General features: G+C 45.1%; 1 protein-coding gene across 1 annotated transcript in view; it reads left to right on the forward strand.

The window, feature by feature from the left end:
* Nucleotides 1–25,279, forward strand: part of LOC144783441 (protein SSUH2 homolog) — a 180,287-nt gene that overhangs the window by 42,673 nt on the left and 112,335 nt on the right. Inside the window, exons 5-6 of the mRNA XM_078662416.1 lie at nt 2,626–2,686; nt 12,974–13,092. Coding sequence (XP_078518542.1) covers nt 2,626–2,686; nt 12,974–13,092 — 180 coding nt within the window. The remainder of the gene's footprint in view (nt 1–2,625; nt 2,687–12,973; nt 13,093–25,279) is intronic.

Genomic DNA, 25,279 nt, shown 5'->3' on the forward strand with positions numbered 1-25,279 from the left:
ACCTATGTTTTTTCAGTAAATGTCTGGGTTGTTTTTAAACATCTCGGAAGATCTTCTTACTATACAGAACTATAATGTCACTTCTTTCTTTGTTTTTTAGTGAATTTCTGTATGTTTTACCATATTCAGCCAACTCCCCTATTGCGCACAGCCTTTAGCCTTGTTGGACTGTGTCCTGATCCCACCTCAGTGTATGCATCTAACCCCCCACACGTGGCTGTTGCTCAAACATTGTATTAGTACTTTAAGTTCTACATTTTTATATTGTTTGTAGTCATTGGCAGAACCCAAGGAAGGTTCAGGATCCATGAATCCTATGACAAAAGTGTGTATTGGGGGGAGGGGCACCACTAGGGCCTGGGTCAGAGTAGCTTCACCCTGCCCCCTTATGCCCTGTTTCTTTGTATTCTTCCCAACATGGTGCTTAGCACACTCTGTGGGGTAATGTCTGCTACAGCAGAAATGTTCATATTATACTGAAATGGGGTACCTTTATGTTTTGAAATGGAATTGTCTTTCCTCTGTGGATTTGCGAATCAATGGAGGGTCAGTGTATTAATGGTTCAAATATGAATAAAATGGAATGTCTTCAGGCCAAGGTTCTAGATTTATTTTTATATACTAATTTCTCAAAAAATACTAAATGTATTCACACTAAACCAACAAAAGCATAATCCTTGAGCAAAATCCTATCGTTTGTTATAAATGTGGTATAATTCAGTTCAGCCATTGTTTCTGTATAGACAACCAAAGAATCCTTTGGGAATTAAAGTGGGAAATAGCACTTTTTGGACCCCCTGCCTTCATCTTTGCACCTGTTTGATGGATCTGCATGAAGAACCCAAAGTAGATGTACTTTTTTGCTCAGAAAGTTTCATGCAGATTCGAATGGCACTAAAATTATTATGAAAACATGAAATGCCTATTCCTATGTAAATGTTGGCCCAACCACATCTACAATGGCCCTTTCGTCATCATTGTAATACATGTTGATATTATCATTAAACAATACTAGTGGCAGGAAGAGAGATCTAAACTGTAAATGAGGCTTTGCAAAACAATTATGTGACTTGAAAAAGAAGAGCAGGTTATGTTGAAATTATACACTAAGGCACAGGAGTCACACGAAATATTAATGATATGGCATCTTGGGGGGGGTGGGGGGGGGTGTTAGATCGATGTCGCACATATGGAGCAAAGACAGAATTGATGTTATTCTATTGATGCGGAGTGCCTATCTGCCCCTCGTGCTTTAACAATGTTGTTTGATTAACTGATTGTTGGCTAAATGACTGAAAGGAAGTTAAGACTGTAAAAACACATAATGGGAGGAACCTTCTAATAAATGCAAGGCGCAGTAAACCATGTTGTTCCAGTAATGGTTTAATGAAGAAACACACAAACTGAAAAATATTTTTTCTTAAAATAAAAAGTATCAGAGGCTTATCTGCCACCAGTTTTCTGCTCCTCATACTGCGTGCAATTCAATAATAAAAATCTAGGTGCATTTATTACATGTGTTTTAATGATATTTTTCGGTTTTTTAAAGATTGAGTATACATGATGTACAAATGTATTAGAGTTATACACAACAATTAAAAGTAATGTAAGGAAACCGTTAACATCTGAGACATCTATAACAGATACAATTGTTTAAACTCATATTTTACATTTCCTTTTTTTTTTACTTCATTTTATTTTTAGCTACTGCTTCCAGATTCAACTCACAGAGGAATCGGGGAATGAATAAACTATAAAATACACATGGGTGGTACTTGATTTTGGGCGATTCCCTGCATAAATGAGTTAAATTTTTCTCACTTGTGCAGGAAAAGTACCAGTCGCAGCGGGATCACTCACTTGTTGCCTAGTGAATTTCGAAAGTGCAGCATAACACTACGCCTGTCGTAGTGTTATGATTGCTACTAGTACGGTGCAAAAAACAGTCCGGGTCACGGGTGGTGGGTGCGTCCTGCTGGCAGGCAGCTACCCCTGCCACTGCAATACAGCATAGCTGGATGCTTCCAAAAAAATCCAAGATACATTTGGTTGCATTTATTTTTGCATGTGCACACTTAGGTGAATTTAGAGTTCGGTGGATGCTTGACATCTGCCAAAATGTGACGGATGTCTTGTCCACCCTATTTAAAAAGCATTTGTGTCTGTCTATGCATTCAAAATAGATGGGCATGCCATTTGCCACCTTTAGCCGAGGTCACACACCCGTCATACTTTAAATCAAGCTCCTGGGGTCCGATTTTAAGTTTGGAGGTGAAAGAAAATCCAGGATTTGCACTTCCTCTGCAAATACAAGCTATTTTCCCTTACCAGCAAGCACGAGATCAAGTAACTTATGAAAATGCATATTAAACATGATCAGGGCATTTACGTAATCGGTGAGGTTCCAAAACTAATTTGCAAAAAAAATGACATATCTCTGAAACCATTACCTGATGCAGCAAGCCAACAATCATGTCCTTCAATTGTTTGGTTGAGACACAATTGATTCGCAATTATTTTAGTCATGCTGTTTCATTTATTTTTCTCCAAGTTAGTAATGTAATTATTTTTCGATATACGTTGTTGAGGTTATTTATAGATCTTATTTTTCATTGTTTTTGCTAGTATCGCCTGGAAAGCTACATAGAGGCTAGGACCTTGAAAAGGAACTTTGAACCTTATTATGGTGAGCTACACTGCCTGTCCTTCTTTCAGTATGTCTGTATGATTGCTTGTTCTCTAGCTCTGTCTTTTATACCAGTTCAATTATTTGTCTGTCGTTATATTTAATTTACTTAAACTTACTTTTAAAACCCATTTTCTATTATTCAAAATAAATATGTCCACATACCTAACCTTGTAAATACGTGATTTAATTTAGGCGCTAGCAGAACGTATAATGATGTTCTCAACGCGAAGAACAATATGTTCCAAAGGATCAGCAAATCTAAAGTCCTGCATCAATATAGTTGAGTGCTTTCAAGTTCTGAACTCCATTCTTCTTTCAATGAAATAGAGAACAACAAAAGAAGCCATCTACCAAAAGCACAGTGTTCCTCTTCCCTTTGCTAATGCTATTTAGGACTCGCCTACACATTGCATGTGCTGTGCTGTGAGACGTATTGTTTTACAATTCAGTTGACTTACAACCCACCCACAGCATACCATTAGTTGTTTACGTTGTGCTTCTCATTTGTACTTTTTCAATTGCCTTGCTCCCATACGCTTCCCTTCCTTTATTGTGTTAGCTTCTCCCTGGAGCATTGACCAAGTACATGTGTTCTTCTGTCACCTTTATTCTTCCTCATCTTTTTGAAATAAGCGTTTCATTTCAGTATAATTACTAGACGTGCAATGTGCTTTCCTACTTTGAACACATGCATACAGCTGCTTATTTATGTTGCTTCTATCATTTCTGCTGTATCTATTGACGTTTTAGTTGCTTTCACTCACAACTGTAGTTCTCTAGCCACTATATGCCACTCTACGCCACTCTAATCTACACCACTCTACTCTACTCCAGGGCACTCCACTCCACTCTACACCACTCCACTCTGCACTACTCCACTCTACTCCACTCCATGCCACTAAACTCTGTGCCACTCTACTATAGGCCTCTCCATTCCACATATTGCCACTCTCCAGCACTGTATGCCACTCTACTCTATGCCACTCTATTCTACACCACTCCACTCTACGCCACTCAATCCTTCACCACTCCGCTCTACACCACTCAGTTCTGCTCTTCGCCTCTCCATGCCACTCTATGCCACTCTACTCTATGCCACTTCAATCTACTCCATGCCATTGTACTTCACGCCACTCTACTCCAATGTACCCCACTCTACTCTATGCCATTCAACTTTACCCCACTCCACTGTATTCAAGTCTATGTCAGTATACTCCACTTTACTTCACTCAACACTTACCTACTTCACCCTACTTCACTCTACACCACTCTGTGCCACTCTACTTTACACTACTCCACTATGCTACTCTATGCCTATCTACTCCACTTCACTCTACACCACTCTACGCCACTCTACTCTATGCCACTCCCCTCTATACCACTCCACTCTATGAACTCTGCTCTATGCCACTCCACTCTATGCATTTCACTTGACACCACCCCACTCCACACAATGCCTCTTGATGGCACTGTATGCCATTTTATGCCACTTTATGCCACTCTGCTCTAAACTGTGCCACTGTACCCTGCGTCACTCCACTCCACTCTACACTACTCCACTCTACTCTACACCATTCCTTGCCACTCTAAACACTTTACTCTGTAACACTCCACTCTACGCCACTCTACTCCACTCTACTCTTCTCCATGTCTCTCTACTCCGCTCCACCCCACTCTAATCCACTCCACTCCACACCTATCTGCTTCGGTCTACTTCACTATACACCACTCTACTCCATGCTACTCTATGTCACTCCACTCTACTCCACTTTATTTATGCCACTGTACTCTACACCACCCCACTCCAAACAATATCAATCAATGCACTGTATGCCACTCTATTATGTACCACTTTTTGCCACTACACTCTACTCTATGCCATTCCACTCTATGCCACTTCACTTTACTCTGTGCCACTTCATGTCACTCCACACCATTCTACTCTATGCCACTCCACGCTGCACCATTCTATCCCATGACACTCTGCTCCATGTCACTTCACCCCACTTCACCTCATGTTATGCCACTCTTCTCTACTCCACTATACTCTACGTGTATCCACTCTATGAGACTCTACTCCACTCTACATCAGTCTAGTCCACACTACTCAACTCTGCAGCATTCTACACCACTCTTATCTATGCCAATCGACTTTACCCCACTCATCTCTACACAGTGTCACAGTATGGCACTCTATGCCACTCCACTCTATGCCATTACAATCTACACAAGTCCACTCTGCTCCACTCCCCTCTATCCTACTCCCCTCCATGCCACTCTACTCTACTCCATGAGATTCCACACCCATCTACACCACTCCTCTCTACACCACTCCACTCTACGCTAGTCTACTCCACGCCAATCCACTTGACTCCAACCCATTGTGTGCAGCTGTACTCTACAGCACTCCACTCTACACCACTCCATTCTACTCTACACCACTCTACTCCATGCCACTCTACTCCATGCTATTCTACTCCACACCACTCTACTCCAGTCCACTCTATTCTATGCCTCTCTATGCCACTCTACTCTACACCACTTTATGCCACTCCACTCTAAACCAATCTAATTTACATAATTGTTCTCTCCACCACTCCACGCTACTCCAGACTATGGCACTCCACTCAATGGCACTCCACTCCACACAGTGCAACTGTACACCACTCCATTCTATGCCAGTCTACACTACACCAATCTCTTCTACGCCACTCTACTTAATTTGATTCGGAATTGCACTGTCTGGTTGCACTCCTGCAAAGGTTTTAACTGAACAATAAATGGTTTAATTAAGCACTCTACTCTACGACACTCCTTACAACTCCAACCTACTCTACCCCACTCCACTCTACCCCACTCCATTCCACTCTAAATCAGCGTACGCCATTCCACTCCATGTTACTCTAAGCCACTCTACACCACGCCACTCTATTATATGCCAGTCTACTCCATGTCACCCCAGTCTACACTTCACCTCTCCACTACATGCTTCCCCAATCTATGCCACTTTACTTGATGCCACTCTATTTTACACCTCTCTACTCTACTCTGTGCCACTCCACTCTATGCCACTGTACTGTACACTATTCTTCTCTACGCCATGCCACTCAACTTAACTCCACTAGACGCCACTCCTTTCCTCACCACTCTACTCTACACCACTCCACTTCACTATATGCCAGTCTCCTCTACGCCACACCACTACCTTTTAGCCATGCTTAACAGCTGCCACACAGCTGTACAACTTGGCTAAAAGAAATTGGCATTGGCAATAGCTCTCTCATAGATGAGACATATTGGATTTGCCATTGCTTGTTTGCAATGTTTTTTGTAAATCTTTATTACAAATAGAGAGGCTTGAAAAGATAGATAAATACAGTTGGTTGAAAAGATAAATAGTGAAGGACAAAAAGGTAGGTAAATAGTGAAGGTTGATAGACGGTTGCGTAGAGAGAAGTAAATAGAAAGGATTGCATACATAAAGAAGGTTGCATAGATAGATAGACAGACAGACAGAGACAGGCAGACAGGCAGTCAGACAGACAGTATAAAGTTTGCTTGATAGGTAGACAGATAGGCAGGCAGATTGACAGGTAATTGCATAGACAGACAAACAGGTAGATAGACAGACAGAGAGGCAGATTAGTAGTTAGACAGACAGGTCAATAGATAGACAGACATACAGACAGATAAGGTTGCAATAATAGATAGATAGATTTTTGCTGGCTTTAGGACTCTCTGCACTTTTTCCCTGCTGAGCAGTACTAAAGTGTATGTGCTCTGTTTCTAAAATGTAACAGCATTTAGGGGCATATTACCAACAAGTAGCGATATTTATCGCTAAATAGGCTTAGCGACGATTTTTTTATCGCTGCCTATCGCTGGATATGTTCGCGGAGAAAACATGCTATTAGAAACGTTTTTCTCCATTGTGCTAAAATATCCAGCGATAGCGTTGAAATGCGTGAATATCGCTGAGAATACAGCGATATTCACGCACTAGCGACGAAATGCTCTTAGCCATGTTATCCAGCTCCCATTGGATAACATGGCTAAGAACTGGTCTGGGCAGGTGTTAGTATTTGGAGATATTCGCGCTTAGCGCGAATATTTCCAACGCTACGCCTGCCTTGCTAATAGGCGATAGCGACGTTAGCGACTGCTTTCAGTCGCTAACTGGTTGGGTACGCCCATTTTGCATGTCATTAGCGATAAACATCGCTGACATGCAAAGCAGTCCCCGAACCGCTCGCTATCGCCTAAAAGCTGTCGCTAACATCAGTTAGCGACAGCTTGCTAATGGGGCGATAGAATTATTGCCGCTTAGCGGTCGAAAACGGCCGCTAAATCGGCGATAATTGCCGATCGCCCCCTTGGTAATATGCCCCTTAGTTTCTCTATGATTGACATATTTGATTTACTGATAAATCCATAGTACAGTGTACTATATGTACATTGGGCTTGTACATCAAATTCTACTAGTGAGCCTGCAGCACTGATTGTGCCACCCACATGAGTAGCCCTTTAAAATATTTCTCAGGCCTGCCACTGCAGGGCCTTTGTGTGCAGTTTTAAATGGCTGTTTTGACCTGGCATGTTTACCTACTTGCCCGGCCCAAACCTTTCCTTCTATTACATAAAATGTCACCCCTGAGGTAGGCCAAAGGTAGCCCCATGGGCAAGGCACTGTGTATTCAAAAGATAAGACATGTACTTTGGAGTTTTACATGTCCTGGTAGTGAAAGCTTGCTAAATTCATTTTTCACTACAGCAAGGCCTATCTATACTATAGGTTAGAATTGGAGCTACCTTGTAATACTTTACAAGTGTAACTTCCAATTGGGAAAAGACAGAAAGAATATGTTTGGTGTCTCTGGACTTACAATTTAAAAACACATATTTTAGTGAAGTTGGTTTTTAAATTGCAAGTCTGAAAATGCCACATTTTAGAAAGTTGGTCCTTTTTTACTTTAACCATTCTGGGTCTCTGCCTGTCTCAGGAATACCCGTTTGGGTTGGGTGACAGTAGGGTCTAATAAATTCCCTCTAGACAGTCACACACAAAGGGAACTCATGTTTGCCCTGCATATCCTGATGGCTCATCACCAGGCTGATGAGTCTTCCAGAGCTAGAGTGGGAGGGAGTATCTGACATTTGCACCAGAATAGGGCTGTTGCTGTTCCCACACAAAGAGTTGCATACCCCCCTGCAGTGTGTCTGGGGCCAGGGCTAGGAAGGGCAGGGCAGGTACTACAAAGACCTTTATTCTAAGTCTCCCTACTTCAAAAGCTAAAATGGGCATAAATACTCGACCTCTGACACAATAAACTCAGAAGACTTCTGGAACTAAGCACATTCTACGAGAAAGAAGAGCTGTTGTGCTGCCAGGAATGGCTGCCTATTTCCTGCTTACTTCACTGAGTTGGCCTGCTGTTTCTTGCTGGGGAGTGAGAGGACTGGACTTGACTCTCTAAAGGTTCTCCAAGGGCTTGTTGGGCTTGACGCCTGTTTCTGAAGTCTCAGGGATATCAAAATCTTCACATACATTTTGCTACCAGCACCTAGGCTCCTCTGCTGTGAGTCCTGCTCTGCCAAGTGGTGCCAAATCAAGTCCTGGGCCCTTTGAATTGAGTGTTTGGTGCTGCAAGCCAAGAAACTAATGCATTGACACCGAAGTGTTGTTCGGAACCAGTACACTGTCCTGCAATATCACCGATTGCCGCTGCCTGCACCAAAGCAGTGGACACCACTTGCTGACTGCGTGACGCAATGACCTCAATTTACAATGCAACCCCGACTTGGCTAATACAGTGCCTCAGAATCACCGCTACAACATGAGTCTCGGACACCGCAACATCTGCTGACTCCGACGCATTCCCAGCCCTGCATGACGCATCACTTACAGCCCAGGAGTTTCAACATAAGCACCTCAGAATTGACGTACAGCGCTCTTGACAACAACGCATAAACTACATTGCCCAACTGCAGAATTGAGGCATTGCCTTCGACAGTGGTGCATCCTTTCCATTTTTTAATGTATCGTCCTGAAAGTTCGACGCATCCAAAATACTGTCAGCGGGTCCGCATGACTCCTGTATCTGCCCCACGCTCCATCGCAGTCAGACTATACATTTGAATTTGCCCTGGTCAAGCATGACCAGATAACCCTAGTTGGAGCTATTGACTTCTAGCCATTGCATTTTGTTTTAATCTAGCAAAATTCCTAACTTAACTTGTGTATGTTGGATATTTGTTGTTTTTATCTCGTTTTACTCATATAAATATTGGCTATTTTTCTAAACTGGTGTGAAGGACCTTCGTGGTGTTTTCACTTTGTTACTATGTGTGGTTGCACAAGTACTTTACATATTGCCTCCTTAGCTTAGCCTGACTGCTTTGTGCCAAGCAACATGAGGGTGAGCACAGGTAAACCTTTAGCGTGTACTACAATTACACTGACTAGGATTGTGGTTCCTGCTTGTACATGGGTGCATACCTCTGCCAAGCAGAAGCCCAATTTCCAATAGTCTATATAAAAACGAAATAAAAGAGCACTGAAAGCAAATTGGAAAACCACACAAGCAGGATATACAGACTAAATGGGTTTCAAGGATAACTATAGTCCTCAATTAAAATACTACTAACATGGCATGTAGGAGTGCAGTTATAAATGCACTTTACTGTGTGTATGTATACTACAAAGAGGATAACTTTATAAAGAAGTGTTTCAAATTGACTGAATGTAGTATGCTATGAAAGAGCAGAAGTAAGCTAGACAAAGGCCACCCTAAAGGAATTTACAACAGCATTAGCAGGAGACAGGAATTAATAAACCTGGAATGAGCCCTGTGCTCACATTTGCTAGAAAGCATACTGTTGTCATATCAGGCTGCACCCACAGGGCAACGGAACTGCCTTGCTTGCAGAAGTGCTCTATATTAAAGCTCATAGTGAAGCTAACCCATGGATAATGTAGGGTGACCCTACTGTCCAATGCTATATGCTGCAGTGGGTGAAAGCAAAATATGAATGACACTACACCAGACCAATGGATCAGGAGTGCTGGCTGAAAGCCCCTTCAAGTATACTGTCATCATTATTAGTAAATTCAAAATGGCTGTTCAGGGGGATATGACACAGTAGCCCGCTTACAATAAGAGCACAGCTCAAGTTCTATGCTAGCAGCATTACTGTTTAATTCATCTGATGGGTTTCTACAGTGTCCCTGCAGGGCCTCTGATTCCAGACCGAAAGAAGAGTAGGCAGCACTTCAGAGGACACAAGGGGCCAGATTTACTAAGATTTTGTGTCTTGGTAGCGCACTTTTTGGTACAGCCTATGGCCTTCTGCTGCAACTGCCCTTTCCAACGCTGTATTGGGTGTTGTGATTGGTGCTGTGGTTACTGAGATTACCCGCCTCAAAGGTTTAGGCTCTCTCTTTATAATATTAGTATGAATTGATCGATGAGCTGTTGGTCACATATTCTCTCCTGTATAAGAAATGCATTGCAGAACTTTTTTTTTAATGTATTGCAGAACTTATGTTAAATAAAATAAAATGTAAAAAAAAAAAAAGATTATATTGGGTGTCCCGGTACCCACCCGGGACACCCAAAACTTATGTAATTAAAGGGGAGGGGTACATGCAGCCCCAACCCCGAGCCTTTGCAGAATCCAGGCCCCCCATCCCCAAAGCTGTATTATTTAATAAGGGGGGGAGGGCGCACAGCTCCCCATGCAAATAGGAGCTTCTGGGACCCATCTTTAGGGGGCTTTTAAAATATATTAAGGGGAGGGGTGCTCCATCACCCTTTGAGCTTTTACGGCCCCGTGACCTATCTATGCCCCACAGGGCACCCACAAAACACTAAGGGGCCGATTCACAGAACTAATCTGAGACAAAATCCTAAACTTACTACTTTTGGTATTCATAGAAAACATTTAGTAGTAGTAAAGTTAGCACTTTATCTTAAATTAGTATTTTGTCTTAAATTAGTATTTGTCTTAAGTTAGGATACCGTCTTAAGTTTGTATTTTGTCTTAAGTTAGGATTTTGTCTTAAGTTAGGATTTTGTCTTAAATTAGTATTGTGTCTTAAATTAGTATTTTTGTCATAAATTAGGATTTTGTCTTAAATTTGAATGTTATTTTAAATTACGATTTTGTCTTAAATTAGGATTTTTTCTTAAATTTTGGTCTTAAAACAAAATCCAAATTTAAGAGAAAATCCTAATTTAAGACACAATTCTAAATTTAAGACAAAATACGAACTTAAGACAAAATACTCATTAAAGACAAAATACTAACTTAAGACAAAATACTTACTTTACTACTACTACTAAATGCCTTCTGTGAATACCAAAAGTAGTATGTTTAGGATTTTGTCTCAGATTAGTTCTGTGAATCAGCCCCCGTGTTGGGGCCACAGGTGGTGTCCCTGGGCCCCTGCAGCCTCAGCTGGCTCCCCAACCACCTCTATATTGGGTGCTGGTGGGAGGAGCACCTTTCATTTGCCATCTTCTAGACAGGAGCAGCATTTTCTACTGCTCCAGATGGGCAGGTGCCAGTAGTCTTCCCTGCCTAGGAGAGGGTGGGCAAGGCATACCTGGAGTCTATGGCCAGAGAACAGAGAGACCTGAGGTGCAGCTTCCTAAGACACTTTGTAGGATCATGGCCTGTTGTTTGGGGGTCACTGGGGTGTACCCCCTCCCCATTTTGTAGTTTTTTTGGGGTTCAGGTCGTCCCAACAGAGGCTTGGGGAAGGCTGGCCATATGCCCCCTCTGATTTGAAGTGCACTTCGCCTCAAGGATGGGGGCCCTAAATGGCTGGAGGAGGGGAGCTGCAAGCCACCTCTCCTTCAAAGTGCACTTAGCCCAGGGGGATGTAGTCCGCGGGGTCCTGAGTGGCTCAGGGAGGGCCACCACTGATGCCTCCTTCCATATATATAATATTGTAAACTCCCAGGCTCTGGCACACACCAGGGGTCAAATTTCTTAAATTTAAACTGCGGGCAAGCATATCCATTCTTAAAACAATATGCTGCGTTACCGCAGGATGCAAGCGGGATCGCAACTTTTATGAAACATTTTTTTATTTTTGACCCCCCCACAAGAGCTACGGTATCCACCGTAAAAAAAATGTCATTGGTACACTGAGGACAGTGGATAAAGTCCCCGAATCCAGTAATGGCTGCCTGCTACATTTTTTTTCATGTTGCAGGCAGCCAATCAGAGTGCTTTTTCCAACAGGATCCTTATTCTTGTGTGAGCAGAGTTGGCCCAAAGGAAAAAATCCTGTTGGGCTAATCAGAATTCTCTCTTTTGTGAAATTGGGTTTGACAGACTCTTACAAATGCCCCTCGAACCAAACCCCTCCAGAAATACAAATATTTGTGATCCTTATTACTTCTAAAACTACTGGATGCGTTAACACATAATAAACACACTTTCTGGACCAAGATATAGCTTCTTGCCAAACTTGGTGTAATTCCATTCAGCAGTTGTTGCAGTAGCACTGTTCAAAAAAGTCTATGAAAGCTGCATGGGAATTTTATGTTTTGGGACCCCCAGCCCCCTTTTCCTCGGCCACCGCTTGATGGGTCTCTTCGAAATTCTCTATGCACTAACTGGGTAAAAAGAAAACCTCTTTGAACAATTTGGTGAGGGTTCATCAACCTGCACCAAAGTTATTAGCAATACATAAAAGACATTTCCCATGGAAGCACTGGCTCACCTATAACTACCCAGTGGCGACAGAGATAGATAGATAGGGAGATAGATAGATAGATAGATAGATAGATAGATAGATAGATAGATAGATAGATAGATAGATAGATAGATAGATAGATAGATAGATAGATAGATAGATAGATAGACGCACACGCATTGCTAAGATATTTAGCACATTTCTATTCTACAGGGTGAACTGCAATGTCTACAAGCTTCAGGCAGGCCCAACTATCATTGCCTTTAACCAGTAGGGAGTCGGTAACCCGATTCATTGAACCCTCCATCAATTTCAGATCAATATAAGCCTCTATGAATCGTCTTAATAACTTTGGGCCTGTTTAGATTTGGGTGTCAAAGTTCTGCTTGACATTGTTGGAGCAGATAAGTATTTCCCTTTTCCTAGTAAAGATTGATTATTGTACAGCATAATTTTTTTCTACCCAAAGAGATTTCGCCTTAGTCAGAAATACATATTGTTTTGATTCATTGACTTCATATGTAAATGATTTGATGGATTTGATTGACTTATAACAATCCTGTGTTTCTGTGCCTCAGGTGAAGTGATAGACTCAAATGGTACTCCTCCGTCTCTCTGGGAGATGAATGTGGATACTCCTCCCATGTTTGAGGCAGGACAAAAGAAGTTCATAGTGCCTCACACCTCAACGGTAGAGGTAGGTCATTAATCATCATCAGTCAATTCTAAAATAAAAAGCTAAAGGGGGATTTTATTTTAGAAAATTAAAAAAGGAATGAACCCAATACCATGGGAGTTTCCTTCCATGGCGAGGGGTGTATTTTCAGGTATCATTGCTCCTTTTCACCAGGTTTCACCTGGCAGTGACGAACATTGAAAACTGCCCATATGTTCACCCACTCTAAAACTTTTGACAGACCTTACTCTGTTGGGCTTTCAGGGGGTTATTTCGGTGGCGGAGACGGAGTAGTCTCCGCTGCCTACATAATGAGGGTCTGCCTGAATCTATCTGAGGTTGGCGGATCTTCAGTCTGTGGCATAGCATCCTCCATTTATATATATATTGCACAGAAGGTATCATCCAAATTGAAAAACACATCACAGATTGAGCAACTCAGTAGTCTATGCATGCCCATTTATTCTACTAGGATCTATGCTTTTAAAAGTCTTAGTCCTAAGTATGTAATCTTGCTGATAGCCTTTTGTTTATGTTCACTGTTGCTCCTATGATCCCGCACACTGAGACAATTAGAGGACTGCTCAGGAGGCCAATTGCCAAAATTTGGTCAAACAAGTATTTCGCAAACCAAGATTATTCTAATGACATAGGATTTTATTGACCTATTTCCGGTCTCATTAAGTCAGAAAACTACTTGTTACAAAATGTATATCAATTTAAATGATACTTTTTAATAAGTAATAAATGTAAGGCATTTGAGACTGAGCACATAAAATACATCTTCTATCTCCATGGCTATCTTACTAGACGTTTGATCTTCAAGTACATTACTTTATAGGTGCTTACACTCCACAAACCCAGTGAGCGTACTTCGTAAATGTAATTTGATGCCAACAGTGCCACATCAATATATATATGTATTATGCCATCAATTTAAAATTACCCATGTGGTATGTATTGACATTGAAATACAATGTAGAGCCACCTGATTTCTTTTGTGGAGGAATTAATAAAATATGCAGAGTCTGTTTCCCATGAGCACATACTCTATTTAAAGGGGCTAGGGCATAGATCTTGTAATGGTTTTGATAAAGATAGCAAAGCAAAATGTGTTAACCATACAATAGAACATTACTGGACCTGGAGTGATGTTTATGTCCTGCTTTAACTTGGATAATTACTTCTGTGTAATTTGATATTTGACTTGCATCCAAAACCTGGCACCTGCACCACAGCTGGAAGTGCTCATCTGTCTTACAAGAATGAGGAGTGATTATCTATCTATCTATCTATCTATCTATCTATCTATCTATCTATCTATCTATCTATCTATCTATCTATCTATCTATCTATCTATCTATCTATCTATCTATCTATCTATCTATCTATCCATCTATCTATCTATCTATCTATCTATCTATATGTCTGTCTTTCCATCTGTCTATCTATCTGTCTATCTATCTTTCTATACAGTCACTGAAAAATACAAAGGTTAAAGTGATGTCGCAGTTATAGTTATCCCTAGTAACTATAACTTGCCCCCCACCTAACTATAGTGTCACTTTATCCTTTGTTTTTTTCAGTGAATTTCTAGGGTTATTTAACGTAAAGTAATATTTTATTACCATACGTAACACCAACCCCCTGCTGTGCACAGCCTTCAGCCATTGTTAAAATCTAGATTGCGACTTAAACACTATCGCCGCCATCTTGTCCCTTTCAGGCTCATATGTGCGCATAAGCAGCAGCCATTTTGAATACCATGGCCTCTCTGCCCACTGCCGATAGCCAGCGCGTCTCTCTCTCGACCTCGCAAGCATCCCCCGCGCACTGACAGCCCCCGCTCTCTCACGCTCGGGCCATAAACCACCCCTTCAGTGCGACCCTGCCTCGGAGCCACATCCCGCACCCGGCTACTACCTCCCTCCGTCCCCTCTCATGATCACACATCCTTTGATGAATCCCCTTCCTCTGTGCCCGATTGTCCGGCCCGATCCCAGGCCGTCACCTACCCCTGCGGATGCAGTTTATTGCCCATACAGTAGGCAGCTGCCCCTCTTCAAAGGATCTAAGACTAATCGAAACCCCCCACCCCATGAGATCCGATCAGCCGCACACATTCCGGGAATCGACGGAATATCCAGCTGCGCGACAGTCATCACCTACTGAGATCGGGGTGGGGACTTCTACTGTAAATGTGTGTGGGAACGGGCTTGAAACGGGGATTCCAAGGATGTCTTTCCGTACTTCAAAGCATTGACAGGAATGTGTTTCATGCAATAAAGTCATAAACTTGTGTATAAGAGGCCAGGCCTCAGAGATGCGGTTAGAGCACCTCGAGAAGATACTCTGTTGTCTGATTTGACATGTTCTGCTCCGTCGGAATAAACCTCTGTTTCCTGCCTTCCAGTCTCCAGCGCCTGCCTCTTTGTTTGATAATTTAGAGTGGTATGAGAGGCGACTAACGCCGGGCAATACTTAAAGGTTATCGGTCGAAATCTGCCCAACCTTTTACAATTGGCGTCCCAAACGTGGGGCCCATCAGCGACACGTGGATCCAGTGGGAGAGGTCCTGACGACAGAGTGAACGACTGCAACGATCGGGAAGTGCACCTGCCCGATAGACCCTCGTCTGGCAGCCGATCATCCGAACTTCACCGGTTCTGAACAGACCTCTCTCGAGTGATCTACGGTTCTGACTGGGAACCATCAGGAGTGCCGCGGCAATTACGGAGAATAGAGGACGATCGGGCGCTGGAAGTGGAAGACGAGAAACTGTCCTTGCGGTCCGGGTAAGGTCGTGTAACACGACAAATTGCGAAACGATTGTCTGACTCTCTGAAAATACTAGTATTGCTCATTGATTGTTTTTGAGATATTCTCTGCCTGCAAACGGGGAAGAATAGAAATATTCTCTCTTCCTTTGCAGATAGTGAAGGATAGGTAACGCGGACCTTTGTCCCCCTCTGTAATCTGTCGTGCCTAATTTTCTCCCCACTGACTGATTGATTGTCCGAACATTGGTTGTTCGAAGCTGGTTCTTTTGAGGTATTCTCTGTTTGCAAATAACGTAGAATAGAAATATTCTGTCTAGTCTTTGCAAGTAGTGAAAAGATAGGTAGTGCGGACCTTTGTCCCCCTCTGTAATCTGTCATGCCTATCTTCTCCCCACTGATTGGTAGTTGGTTCAGCCCGGACCGCTTATTAGAGATGAACCATCCAGCTCCACTGGAAGACACCCCTAATAAGGACATGTTCACTAAATATGGACTAGTCGCCATAGCTTATAGTAAACTATGGCATAAATATACAAGAAAGGATCAGGAAAGTCAGTGGCCACTGATAGGATCCTTTGATGACGATAAAATAAACGTGCTGGAAACAGCCCTTCGTAACAATAAGACAACGCCCACTATGCTCGACAGCCTCGGCATGTGGCGCAAAGAAGCAGGACAACGGAAAAAGAGAAACAAAGTCAGATTAGAGAAAGAGCTACGAAAAGCAGCTCACCTAGCTGCTAGAAAGTTAGAGGAAGAGATAAAGGAGAGAGAGAAAGCCAAACAGAAGCAAGAGTCCGAAACATCGGGCCAGTGTCCCGTTAGAACACCCTCTACGCTCTACCCTGAGATACCCTCGAAACAACGAGCGAACGATGATTTATTACTAGGTCCCCCAATCATTTACATGCCTCCTCCATACGCCCCTTCCCAAACCTTAGTACAACACCCGCAGCCCCCAAGTACGGGTGAGAATAGTGCCAGGACCTCGGTCCTCACGGCCTCCGCGCCGGACGAACCCCTTGTACTCAACGTGGCGCAAACAGTAACACTAGATGACCCTGAAACTAGAAGGAAAGATTCCACTAGAATGAACCGATTAAGCAAAGACGAACGAGTAGGGATCGATAAGATAGTGAAGACACTGGTGGAACGAAAAGAGAGTGAGGAATACGTAACAGATATGTACAATTTGTATGCCAATAGCCACAGACGACACTTTGTTGTGCGATTTTGTTATCACACCCTCAATGCCTATGAGGATCGATACCAGGACAAAGGTCCTGAGAGGTTAACGACTCTCTATAGGAAAGTTGACATTGGGGATGAAGGCGAGTGTGATGTGACGAACCTCTTCACGTGTACGCTTGAAGTCTTCCGTCACCTCCCTGAACAGAGACTAGAAACTAGCGCTACGACTCCTGTAGCGACCGAACCCCAAACAGAAAAAGCTAGCACAATGATGCCTATAAAGGAGGCCGCTCCCTATTGGGTTCCCCCAAGAGGGCAGGGAACGCATGATGACATTAACCACCAAGATGCAAGAGGGAGAGTAGTTTATAACTGGGTCTACCAACCATGGGATCGGCAAGACATCCTGACTTTCCGAAAATCCTTGCCTGATTTACGAAAGAACCCCACCGCCTTTTATACTGAATTAGGCACAGCCTTGGGTTCGACGATTATGACCCTAGCGGACATCGATTTGTTTTTCGGGCTATGTCTGCCAGCTGATGTGTGGAAGCAAATCCGGAAAGTCGACCACCTTGAGCTGTTCGGACATACCTGGTCACAACTCGATGGCATAGATAGGCAACGAGAGCCCGGGCAGAAACCTTTCAAATCCATTCTAGACCTCCCGGACAAGATCGTCCAGAAATTGAAAACCCTGATCCCAGAAAAGAAGGTGGATTGGTCGATAGTAACGGCCTGCCGCCAGAAACCCCAGGAAGACGTATCAGAATACTTCTCCCGGTTTGAGACGGTGTTCTCCGATTACAGCGGCCAGGACATGACCACTGCAACCGGACATCATCTGTTTGTCCAGAATTATGTCAAAGGTCTGTCGCAGGAAGTCTCACAGAAACTACAGACTAGTGAGAGTAGTTGGGCAGCCTCCAAACCCGCGGCTATCCTTCAGATGGCCCAGTACTATGAGCATCAAAAGAATGAGAACGATAGGGTGACTGAGAAAAAGAAAAAGGACCTGAAGGAAAGGGTGATGATTGCTCAATTGCAAGGGGTGACTAGTGGAAGGGAACAGTTCAAAGGAAGCTACCAATCGAATGCTCCTAGAAATCCACCCCCTAGAGACCGTACATCCACACCCCACGCTGGACGTACAGACATCGACGAGAACCAGTGTGCATTTTGCAAAGGATTTGGTCATTGGAAATCCCAGTGTCTGGTTCGGCTACAAGCAATCAAAAATAGGGACACAAGAGACGTAGCGAGTGAGCCAAGAAATAGAGGACAGGGACGAGGGAACACAAACGACACCAACAACGACAGATCAAGCAGACCGAATACGTTTGACCGTCCCCGACAGAACCAGTACCAACAGTCTGACTACGACAATGCCCGCGACTTCGCATAGGACCGCCAAGGGCAAGGGAGGGATCCAGTCGAGCTCCATGTTGACCAGCAAGGTCCTTATGTCACCGCTAAGGTCCAGGGTACGAAGTCTCCATTTTTGGTAGACACTGGCGCAACACGTAGCGCGTTATCTAAACGACTGATTCCGAGGGCACCCTTGTCTGGCTCACATGTGACATCGATAGGTTTTGATGGAACGCCCTCCACCAACCCCTTGTCCACACAGATCTCCTTTGACTTGGAAAATAACGCTACCGACACAACGTTTTTACTTTCATCCAACACCCCCGATGCCATTATGGGACTTGATTTATTGAAACATTTCCGAGCTACTATTAGTTGTTCACAAGATGGAGTTCGAGTCATTCTGTACGACAACCCGACTATGCTCAGATCCTGTCCTACTCCACACATGTTTTCCATCACCAACGCTGACTTGTCCCTACTCGACACTCTACCTCTGTACCTGTGGGCAAAAACTGACTCGGACGTAGGACGCATGATGATTGACCCTGTACATATAACTGTTCGACAGAACGTAGTGCTCCCGAAACTCCCACAATATCGGATATCGCCCGAGGGCGAGAAGGCATTGGTAAAGATCATCCAGTCCCTGATAGATGCAGGAGTGGTAGAGGAAGTAGTTAGCAATGTTTGCAACAGCCCTATCCTACCCATTGTAAAGAAGCAGGGTGAGGGAGATGAGAAGGCGTACCGCTTCATCATCGACCTGCGAGAGGTCAACAAAGTAGTTGTACCTCAGTACCCCGTAGTCTCAGACATCACCACCATTCTGACTCTGATTCCTTCCACTGCCACCACCTTCACGGTAATCGACCTCAAGAACGCATTCTTCTCCATCCCCATCCACCCAGACAGCCGCTACATTTTCGGCTTCACCTTAAAATCCCGCTCATATAGATTTTGTAGAGCACCCCAAGGCTACACTGAAAGTCCCAGCATCTACAGCCAGGCCTTCAAAAGACAGCTGGACACAGTCAAGTTACCGGAGGGAGTAGTGTTGATACAGTACGTCGATGATATCCTTTTGGCGGCCGACACCACTTCACTCTCAGTCACTGCCACCATCCAACTCCTGCGCTTCCTCGCGGAGAATGGCCACAAGGTCTCCAAAAAGAAGTTGCAATTCTGCCAACTCCAGGCCACTTACCTAGGCCATCTCTTGTCCAAAGACGGAAGGAAACTTACGCCCGATCGAATTCAGACCATCCTAGACACCCCTGTCCCTAAGACCCAGAAACAAGTCCGCTCCCTAGTAGGCCTCACCTCCTTCTGTCGACAGTGGTTACCAAATTTCAGCCTCATTGTAAAACCACTACTTTCCCTGCTGGCTAAAGATGTCCCCTTCCCGCTCCCTTGGACCCCCTAGTGCCAATCCTCCTTCAAAGAACTACGAGACGCCCTTTGTTCTGCACCAGTCATAGGAACCCCCGATTATACAAAGCCCTTCTCCCTCTACACTCACGAAAAGGAGGGGTGCGCTTTGTCTGTCCTGACTCAGTCCATTGGCCCCAAGCAACGCCCATGTGCCTACTTCTCTGCCACTCTTGACCCCGCTAGCCGCTGCTATCCCTATCCGACAGAGTGAGGGGATCGTGCTCTCGAACTCCCTTACGGTGTTAGTGCCCCATGCGGTTGACACCCTCCTAAACCAGACTAAGACGCAGCATCTGACTAGTGCACGACTGACTGGGTACGAACTGACTCTGCTTGCACCCCATATCACACTGAAAAGATGCTCCACGCTAAATCCAGCCACTTTGTTGCCCCTACCTGAGAACGACCCCAATGTGTCCCCTATACATGACTGTGTGACCCTCACGGACGAACAGACCAGGAGTAGAGTTGACCTCCGAGACACTGCTTTTCCAGATCCTGACGGAGAGCTATGGGTAGATGGCTCTTGTATCAAATTCCCCGATGGCACTACCTCAGCCGCTTATGCAGTTACCACAGCCCGAACTGTAGTTGAGACCGCCCGCATCACACAACGATCTGCACAGGCAGCGGAACTGATTGCCCTCACACGAGCATGTATCCTAGCAGCCGGGACGACAGCGAATATTTACACAGACAGCCAGTATGCCTTCGGGGTGGTTCATCATTTTGGGCTCTTGTGGAAGGAGAGGGGATTCCTGACCTCACACGGCACACCCATCCTACACGGAGATCTAGTCTCCGTTCTGACTGAAGCGGTCCTCCTTCCCAAACAACTTGCTGTAATCAAATGCCAGGCACACAAAAAGGTTACGGACATCATTGGGCAGGGGAATGCACTGGCCGACATCACTGCCCGGACCACAGCTGAGACTAGGACAACGACACGCATGTATGTGACCAGGTCACAAACAGAAAAATGGAAGGACGCTAGGGAAACTATTAGGGACATCCAGATGGCGAGCTCACCCCACGAGCTGACTGAATGGGCCCGGGTGGGACTGAAATACGATGAAGGCTGCTGGCGGACAAAAGACACAAACAAATGGTTGCTACCCAATTCATACTTGATCCCCATACTGACCATGGCACACTCCCCTGCACACATAGGATCTGCCCCTATGGCCGAACTTGTCTCCAAAGTTTGGCACAATGACAAGATCACAGACTCAGCCAAATGCCTAGTCCAACAGTGTCTGATATGCCTGCAACACAACCCTGGGAAAGGAACTGTCGTACCCCGGGGAGGGTTTGGGGTCCCCAATCATCCATTTGAAGTCCTACAGATGGACTACATCCAACTAGAAAGATGCCATGGTCTAAAGTATGTACTTGTTGTCGTGTGCGTATTTAGCAAGTGGGTGGAAGCCTATCCAACTCGCGACAACACTGCCATTGCTACTGCAAAGGTCTTACTGAAAGAATTCTTCCCTCGCTACGGCCTTTGTCGAATTTTGTGGAGCAACAATGGCCCCCACTTCATAGCCGAGGCTATCCAACTCATCTTGAAGGGGTTGGGTGTAAAACAAAAGTTCCACGCAGTCTTCCACCCCCAATCTGCTGGGCTGGTTGAGCGACATAATGCCACACTGAAGCTCAAACTAGCAAAGATAGTGGCTACCACAGGACTGAAATGGCCAGACGCTCTCCCACTGGCATTGCTGTCAATGCGTTCCACCCCCACCAAACACCACTTGACCCCTTACGAGGTCGTTTTCGGCCGGCCCATGAGCATCTGGTCTGCACCAAAACCGACATCCATTCATGACGTCCCGGACGTCCTTATGTCTGACTATTTGTACAATTTGACCAAAACGCTGTCCATTATCCATCAACAGGTGCTGCAGGCCATCCCCGACGCTTCCAGGGGCCTCGGACACGTCATCCAACCCGGTGATTTCGTGTTGGTCCGAAATTTCCAGCGTGCAAAGAGTCTGGAACCTCGGTGGACGGGCCCCTGGCAAGTCTTGATCACCACCCGAACAGCTCTTTGAGTGGAAGGGAAACGGAACTGGCTGCATGCACATCACTGCAAGAAAATCTCCGCAACCCTGACGACGACCGAAGACGTGGCCACCCAAGAAGAGTTCCTGAACAAAGACCGACCATCCCTGAGCTGTTACCCTGATACAGAGACACTTGAATTGGCAGAATTTCCCGATCCCACTGTGCCATCCAGAGAAGGGTATAACCTGCGACGAAAGGAGGGAGCTTCGGCAAAGCAGACCGCTGACTAAGTTACAATTCTCAGAGCGGTGGCCTAACACTACTAAGGCTGCCAGGAGAGAAGCCAAACGAAGTTTGTGGTTCTGCCCGCTACCGAGCCCCTTGAAAATGATGGAAGCGCCGGATACGAAGATGATTGAAGCGCCCGACACGAAGATGATGAAAGCAACCGGATATCCGAAGACCCACTACAGAAACCCAAAGACTGACAGGTTACACAGCTCAAAGACTATTGCACTCTTTATCGCCCTTCTCTTTTGCCTCCTCCTCATGACCACCCTCTGGATCGTGGAAGAAAGCACACCAGCTCGTGAGATATTTCTAACCACTGCACAGCCTCCCACCATGAAAGAACACCATCTGATCTCTCTTTCACCTCAACTCCGAGAAAGACGTAAGGAGTTTTGGAACAACTCCTTCATGCAGTTGCTGCATCAACACAACCTTCCTGCCAATGCCACAAATTGCTGGATCTGTGGGCTGTTACCACATGCCACTGGACATTCCAACCCCTTCATCCCTTCACCTTTCTCTGTCCATGGTTCCTGCCTTGCTTGGCTGATCCTCTTTCAAGAGAGTTACAGGGATAATGCCACCTCTGACAAAACTATGTCGCACTTTTATCATGGAGTCTGGCTGAACAAAACAGGAAGAACTGCTGCTCCCTTCTGCCCTCTGACATCCAATGCTCAGTTCACATGGACATCCCTGCCAAATAACGGATTGAAATGCAGGTGTTCAACAACCCAGCCAGACCCACCTTCTCTTACCTCCAAAAACGAGCAGCTGCCACCCTGACTGTAGCCCTGTCTGTCGTCAACATCTCGGGCCTTGTATGCATCAAAGGTCTTGGGACACAGTTGGTGGGCTACAGCACTTGCCGCATCACCAGAACTTTGGACTCAACTGATCCACCCTCTTTCGTCACCTCTCCGAACATGTACTTTGTCTGTGGTACAAAAGCCTACACTTGGCTCCCAAAGGGCTGGGGAGGTACCTGCTACATTGCCTTCATCCTTCCTCCCACCTATGTGGCCCCAGCAAACCGTCACCGACAAAAGCGAGCGAGAGACATTGAACAAGCCGACTCCACCGGAGCACAATTCCTGGATGCAATAAAAGGACTTGTTCCACTCTGGGGTCCGATGGCGAACAGCCGTGCCATCCGACATTTGACCCAGGCAGTCGAAACGACAATGAACATTACAGCTGGCATCCTCACAAACAATACAGCCGAGCTTCAGGCGGTCCGCCTGGTGGCCCTTCAGAACCGCCTTGTTCTGGATGTGGTTCTAGCGGATCGTGGAGGAGCATGCCGTATCATTGGGTCCAGCTGCTGCACCTACATACCAGACAATTCGCCCTCAGTCTACAAAGCCATTGACCATCTCCATAGACTCTCCTCAGAAGTTCATCAGGAACAAGAAGAATGGTCGCTTGGGAGTTGGTTCTGGAGTACTGTAAAGGACTGGGGGTGGAGGTTGTTCATGATCATATTGATACCGATTATTGTAATATGTGGATTCTGCCTGGGTATTCAATGCTCGCCACCCCTGTGCTCACTTTTTGCTAACTGCATCTGCCCTAAGACTCTGGACTTTGAAGCTGAACATATGAAAGCATTGTATGATGTAGAGATCCGTAATATGATGGGGATAGACATAGACTGACAAGCTGGCTAGATATGTTGAAAAGGGAGGACTGTTAAAATCTAGATTGCAACTTAGACACTATCGGCGCCATCTTGTCCCTTTCAGGCTCATATGTGCGCATAAGCAGCAGCCATTTTGAATACCATGGCCTCTCTGCCCACTGCCGATAGCCAGCGCGTCTCTCTCTCGACCTGGCAAGCATCCCCCGTGCACTGACAGCCCCCGCTCTCACACGCTCGGGTCATAAACCACCCCTTCAGTGCGACCCTGCCTCGGAGCCACATCCCGCACCCGGCTAACACCTCCCTCCATCCCCTCTCATGATCACACATCCTTTGATGAATCCCCTTCCTCTGTGCCCGATTGTCCGGCCCGATCCCAGGCCCTGCGGATGCAGTTTATTGCCCATACAGTAGGCAGCTGCCCCTCTTCAAAGGATCTAAGACTAATCGAAACCCCCCACCCCATGAGATCGTATCAGCCGCACACATTCCGGGAATCGACGGAATATCCAGCTGCGCGACAGTCATCCCCTACTGAGATTGGGGTGGGGACTTCTACTGTAAATGTGTGTGGGAACGGGCTTGAAACGGGGATTCCAAGGATGTCTTTCCGTACTTCAATGCATTGACAGGAATGTGTTTCATGCAATAAAGTCATAAACTTGTGTATAAGAGGCCAGGCCTCAGAGATGCGGTTAGAGCACCTCAAGAAGATACCCTGTTGTCTGATTTGACGTGTTCTGCTCTGTCGGAATAAACCTCTGTTTCCTGCCTTCCAGTCTCCAGCGCCTGCCTCTTTGTTTGATAATTTCGAGTGGTATGAGAGGCGACTAACGCCGGGCAATACTTAAAGGTTATCGGTCGAAATCTGCCCCACCTTTTACACCATGAGTGGTGGGGGGTTAGCGCAGGGCCTGGCCTGCAGCCAACCCCTCAAAGGAATAATCCACCCGCGGGCAGACAACCTCCTTCTGCACACAGGGGCTGGCCGCAGAGTAGGGCCTGTAGCCGTGCCCTGCATCCAACATCCCATGGGCAGCCAACCCCCACACCATGCACACCATGCGGTTGGTCTCACAGATCTTTACTGCACTCAAGTAGACGTACTGACTTAGCCAAAGAGTCACAACACTGAAATATAAATAGTGAGAAGTGAGACAATCATCATCTTTCTCCAAAAATCATCAACATTTTTTATCAAATGTATATTTCAGGAATTAAGACAATGTAATATTTAGTAATAGCGACTAATATTAAAATATGTCCTAAGGTTTTAATAAAGAAAACATGTCTGTGAGTCTTTCTTTGAACATAGTATTTATATTGCATTTTGTAGAACGAAAAATGTTAAAAGAAAGACTCAGAGATAATTGTTTTACCAAATAAAACCAACATGCCTCTGAGTCTTTCTTTAACATTTTTCAGCCTACAAAATTAAATCATAAAAACATTCACAAGAGGGTCTTGCACTTCAGCTGAAACGTATAGAGCATCA

The sequence above is a fragment of the Lissotriton helveticus genome, chromosome 9 (genome assembly GCF_964261635.1).
Source record: "Lissotriton helveticus chromosome 9, aLisHel1.1, whole genome shotgun sequence".
NCBI classification, from domain to species: Eukaryota; Metazoa; Chordata; class Amphibia; order Caudata; family Salamandridae; genus Lissotriton; species Lissotriton helveticus.